At 42.9% G+C, this 6,125-nt stretch overlaps 1 protein-coding gene across 2 annotated transcripts in view; it reads left to right on the plus strand.

The window, feature by feature from the left end:
• LOC119379195 (glycerol-3-phosphate acyltransferase 1, mitochondrial) overlaps window positions 1-5,887 on the plus strand; it is a 106,035-nt gene extending 100,148 nt beyond the window's left edge. For both annotated transcript variants that reach the window (XM_037648411.2, XM_037648410.2), the window contains exon 22: window positions 4,833-5,887. In XM_037648411.2, coding sequence (XP_037504339.1) covers window positions 4,833-5,005 — 173 coding nt within the window. In that variant the 3' untranslated portion in view covers window positions 5,006-5,887. The remainder of the gene's footprint in view (window positions 1-4,832) is intronic.
• The last annotated feature ends 238 nt before the right edge of the window (window positions 5,888-6,125 follow it).

Here is a 6,125-nt window from a genome sequence, read left to right on the forward strand (position 1 = left end):
ATGATCACTGACATCTCAAAAAATTACTGGCAATCATTCAAAGCGGTGTATGACGTTTCTGCAGCCCTGAGAAACAATGAACAGAAACATGCACCAGTTTTCTTTTTTTCGGCACCCCTTGCGCTTCTGCTTTATGAATCTCGCGAATTTCGAGGTCGCCAGGTTGGCAGGTTCACAATAGCGCATGCAGCACCTGTCAAATGGTGTAACCAGGCCCTGCAAATGCTAATGTGGACTTACTTCAACATTGTTCGCATTGTGGGGTGGTTCAACAGACTGCTTTTATTGAAATAGCACTGAGCACGAGTTAGCTGATGTTGAATAGTTTGTACATATATTCTCCTTTTCTAAAAGTCTTATCCTTTTACTGCTCCAGATTTGGGACTTCGGGCTAAAAAGGGGGGGGGGGGGTTCTCCCGTAAGCTGCACCAAATTTGGTTTTTTGTGTTCCAAAAGCAGCGTTTTGCTGTTCCAAAAATTGCTCCAAATCCTAATTCAGATGTTGCATCCCTGTAACTTTGATTAAAGCATGTAGACAATGGATGTGACTAGGCAGAAGAATATGCTTAAAGTGTCATTTGCCATGTAAGGGGTAGCTTGGAGGCAGGCCCGTAGCCCCCCCCCCCCAAAGTTTTGGTGAAGTATGTGTTTTTACCAAAAATAAATAATAAAAATAGGTGTTTTTCTCAAAAAGTCAAGGTTTTCAGCAAGTGCCCCCCCCCCCCCCCCCCCCGAAAAACATTCCTGGCTACGGGCCTGCTTGCAGGGGGTGAATGGCAATGTCATAAAATGAATGAAATTTGCATAAAGCATTTCACATGCAGTCAGCTGATGATTTTTCGGACATGCTTGAAAATTCGGACGCTTTCGTGGCACAGTCGCAAGTCCCATAGACATAAACGTATAAGATTATCTGAAATTTCTGACGCTGAAACTCTCTGGCGTCCAATTTTCCAGACTTTCTGCCCAAATTGCAGGTCTAAAACGCCGCTAATTGAAGCCCCCTACCTCTGCTGCATCTATCACATAGGTTCGAACCAGCGCTTTCGCAAGTCGATCCGTTTGCAAGATCGCCTAGGAAGCATTTAGCACAAATGGGCAGAAACGTCAAGAAGAAAGTGTTGTCTGCCCTGTTCAGATAATTATTCTTGCGAAGTTTGTTCCGATTATACTTGCAAATGAGCTCTACTCATTAATGGGTGATTCAGTGAAGAGGACAAACATTTCAGTTCAAGTAAAAATGATTGCACTGCAAGAAAACAAGGCTTTCTTTGCAAGTAAAAACTAATCTCTAACACCCCATGTTATCCCGCAAACAAATGTGATCGCTCTCTTCACCAATGTTTTTAGTTCTAACTTCAAGTGCCATGAAATTCCGTCTGTTTGGTATGTATTTGGTATGCCTATTGGATTTTTCATCTTTGTGATAACCGATTATTTTCTGAAATTGTCTTAGCGATAGCATAGTCCTTCAATACTTTTTCTGGTCACGAAACTTCGCCGTCACGCTATGGGGGAGCTTCATATGGCGCGAAAAGCTACCGCGCCACGGCACCACCTTCGCTTAGAGGCCACCTTTCTCCAGATGGATTCCGCAGAGACCGCAGATGCGGCCGCCGTGAGCTGAGAGTTTGCACATGTACTCTGTGTCTGTGATTGCTTTTTGGATAAGGGCCAAGTTCAGGTATTGTACAGTTGAAGCGGCACACTCGCGTGACGATGCCTTTTAGGTGCTGCTTACCGAGGCGCCGTTTTGGCTATAAGGGCAGCAACTGAAAATGTATCGCTGTTTTGCATGCCAAGTGTTCGTGGGCCGTTTGAGAACTGGAAGTGAGCCATAACGCTGCTACAAACGGACAACTTCAGCATCGATACGAAGCATGTGCGTGTGTGTGCGAGGCACTTTGATTCATCGGACATCATCTATGTGTACAATTTCACGATAAACGGTGACGCCGTAACGTTGTCGAGAGACAAGCCGCTCCTCAGGCCTAACGCCATTTCTCGTGTGTTCCACAGCCACGGCCAACTTTACGAATAGAGTCTCGACCACGGACAGTTTTAACGCCACTGCTGAAACCACCGAAACGACCTCGAAAGCCGTCGTATGCAAACGGGGTTTTCAGCCGTGATAAACGGGCCATTAGCTATTTATTGTAACAAAAAAAAAAAGTGCAAGATTTCTGTGTCACTACACCTTTAAAATGTCTTTTGAACTCTACCCCAGTACTGAGTGAAGGCGAAAGTTATCCATTTCTCATAAGCATTTGCACGGCTTCATTTCCTTCAAAGAAAGATCGCGATTACAATCCTAATAAGCGTCCTGGTTCGCCAAGAAATCACGGCACTGAATGCAAGCAGGCATCAATCCTCGTCACCCTGCTCGTGACAATGCATAGTCAGGGGCATATATTAATCTGTGAGGTTTTCATCGCCGATATTGTCATCATAAATCGCGTTGGAAAACTGTGTCGGACAATTGGACTGATACGCACGAAAACTAGCAAAGCTTTCGAGGCCTGAAAATGACAACACTTCCCATCAAGCAAGCGTTTCGTTGACGGTACGATCTGCCGATGTATCTGTTCCAAACAGACTGCCGGCAAATGCAAGCTCACGTCCTAGAACATTTTATGTTACATAAAATTAGTCCGTAACCACTGCTGGAACGACACGTGTGCAATCGGAGGTTCGGGAAATAACAGTGAGCTCAGGTTGTCATGCATTTAATGGTAACACCGCTGATCTCTCATTCTCTGTACAGTGCATCACAGTAACGTCAGTGTGGTTTTTTTTTAAGGCCTGTTGGGGCAGCTAAGGACAAATTTCGCAGTAGCAAAAGTTCTATGTGTGTCGTCTGCTGGCACATTGAGCTGCCAGCTGAACTTGAGATTGCTTACTTTTTGTATGCGCCTTGTATTCGGTAAGAAAACATTCTCAGTAGTCCCAGGTCTAATTCGTATAATTGCTACGAAATACAATGTAAATATTGTCTAAAGAGAGCGGGGCTTTCGGCCGCAATGTACGAGAGAAGAAAGAATACAGGTGTCGCCTACGGCGGCCGCTCCGCAGGGTGGCGTTTCTTTTACTGTGGCGCCCCTAGCAGCCGCCGCCAGCTCTATATTAAACTGAGGCGGCAGTTTCGTGACCAGAAAAGCTATTGAGGGACTATGGCGATAGCTGGAATAAAAAATGGTAGTCTACAGAGGGTGATTTGGAACCATAGCTTAAAGGGATACTGAACAAAATTTTCGCCGCCGACATAAATGGCCCAATTGAAAGATTGGGTGCCAAAATTTGTTGAAACAACCTTCATTTCAGCCAGAAACGAGCAGAAAATAATGAATTTAATGCATTTTTCGCAAATTGGCGCGTCTAGCGGCCGCGCCGCGAACTAGAGAGGAAGTGACGCGAAACTCGGCGGATACTGACTCGCCAACCGTGCTCGCTGCAAAATCGCTTACCATTCGACATTGCAAGCCGCCACCCGCTGCCGCGCGTCTTTCTCAAAACATGTTCTCATGGTCGGGAAAGTGTTCTTGAGAGGAGAGGTGGAGAAAGGGAAGTGGCAGGGCAGGAGAGAGCGTGCCGGTTGCCCCCCTCTTGCTGGAGCATTCGACGTCACGGCCGTCGACAAGCGCACTGGCGTGCAGCCGCCGTGCTCTCACAATCCACTAAAAATACGGCCAACTGCTCGAAATTACGTGAAATACACGCTGTTTATAGGAACAGTCGTGTCGTCAGAGTCGAATGCAAGTGTTTTCGTAGCTTTTTCAAATTTTTGTTCAGTATCCCTTTAACTTTACTGAAGTAGGGTTAAACTGTGTGCACATAATATTTTAGCTTTTTAAAAAATTTGAGTCGGGTTTTTAAAGCTTTAAGGGAGATGCACGTCGAAAAATCGCAATTTTTTTCGAAAAAGTTGAATTTGTGTTTTGTTGTATTTTTTATTCCCCCAAGCCTCCTCTTTAATATATTAAATAACCAAAGCTAAGAATCAACTATAAGTTATCAAAAAATGCAATAAAAGCCCTCGTGGTGGCTTGTGAAAGCGCGAATTTACCCAAATTTCATGCACGTGTCATTGCCGGCTCTTGAATTTTTGCGGGCATGTAGGCCCAACTCTCTTCTCCCAGAGCCCACTTCGACAACGTGGCTTTCTTGCTGAAAATACAGAAAAAAAAATAGTTTCTCCACCGTAGTCTAGCGTAGTGTCCACCATAGTCTAGCTTTCAAACATGTTTTTCTCAGTTATTCGTTTTGCTGCATTTTTAGTTTGTGCACTAAAATTTGTACACTTTATGTAGTCGGATCGTAATGAAATTTGGCATGCTTATAGTTTAACATGTCCTGAATTCAAAGAAACAACTTTCACAGTTTTCCACAAGCATATTCAGCAAGGTGATTTCATAAGTTTCTTCCTTGAGAATGGTAAAACTGAAACTCAGCATTGGAATTTTTTTCTAGGCTAACACACATATGTTACCCTATGTTTTCTTGCTTTATTGAATTCCTCAATTCATTAGGAGCAATATGAGCTATTATTTTATTGGTGCTCACTATTGTTGCCTAAGCTTGCACAAAAATGCAGTTTTCACAAATGCATGGTCTGCAAAAGATTAACCAAATGAGCTATAAAAAAAATAAAAGCAAATTTGAAAAGAGGAGCTCAAACTCTATAAATGGTGAAAGTTTCATAGAGCTGTGACAAATACTTAAAGAAAAATTTTCCGAGGAGCATCTCCCCTTAAGGTTGGCAGGTCTAGCACACAGTGGCAACAGTGTGAGCCATGGAGAAATGGTGTTCATCATGGCACATTCTGTTCTTTCAGAGGAAAGCTTCGCTGCTGACACGTTGCACAACGCCGTCCAGCTGTATGAACAGTGGGGTATTGTGGAGCATCACACTCAAGACGGCATGCGTGTCCTGTACTTGAATGAGCGTTGGAATGTGGATGAAGCCATCGATTCTGTGATTAGCTTTGTGGGGGCATTCAGACAGTGACAGAAGGATGTTCACTTGTGAGATGTTCAGCTGGGAGCAGCAGCTGCCAAAGACGAAAGCAACTGTTCATGTTTAGTATTTGTGTTTTTGTAATGGTGGCTGCTCAAGTCTTAGCTTTCAGTTTTTTGTTTTGTTTTCAAGGTTCTGGTCATTTGTGTCATGTTGGTATGTGTATGCAAGTGTGTGCATCTATACTGTCATGGTGTTAATGCTGACCTGCTTTTTCAGGTTTATTTTTTTTTAACCCAAACATTTTGATGTCTTTCCAGTTTTCAAGATTTATAACTTGGGTTTTGTGTTCCTTGTTATGGTTTTGATGAATCCCATGAACTGTCAGTGTGTTCTTTTCATTTTTGTCCTGCTTTAAGGTAAAACAAGGGAAGAAAATATGAGATTAGGTTAAAAAAAAAAAGTCTTTCTACAGGCAGCTTGTTGGCAGGAGTTGAATTGTTGGAGCTTCACGCTGTAACCTTTGCTTATCAGAACCATTATTACGCCGTTCTACTCATCCAAGTTCAAAACATTGGTGTTTTATTACTTCCATATAATGTTCGTGTCCTTTCATGTGGAAATGTGTGTGTTGTTGGCACTAAAAAGCACAGCCCTTTTAGATCAAAAGGCAAGGATTGCACCATAAAGGGGCAGACTGCATTTTTTTTGTGCGTCCTGCACTTTGTACATAGTAATGAAATTGTTCATTTGTGAATAATGTCATTTCATGACTGTATAATTCAATTTGTGCCATCACTGTTAACAAATAAAACCTTGTTATGTATTATCTGATAGAAATTTATATACCAGAAAGTGCCTTCAAGGTGAGCAATGCAGTGCTTTTGCTGTGCCTTTAAACAATAAAGAAATAAACTTGCTTTTAGTTGCCTCAATCCTTAGGATCATGACCATCCATGTTACAAACACATTAAATATTATTGCGATAGCAATTATATGGACTCTCTCTGCTGATTTTTGCCGTCGGCATCATGTCCAGGATATGTATATGTATGTATATATATATAAAAAAGGCAAAGAAAGATAAAGCAGAAAAAAATTCCAAAGCACCCGACCGGGGATCCGAGCCATCGCCCCCTCGCTCCCCAGCCCGCTGCATTAGACAACTCAA

Source organism: Rhipicephalus sanguineus, chromosome 1 (assembly GCF_013339695.2).
Source record: "Rhipicephalus sanguineus isolate Rsan-2018 chromosome 1, BIME_Rsan_1.4, whole genome shotgun sequence".
NCBI lineage: Eukaryota > Metazoa > Arthropoda > Arachnida > Ixodida > Ixodidae > Rhipicephalus > Rhipicephalus sanguineus.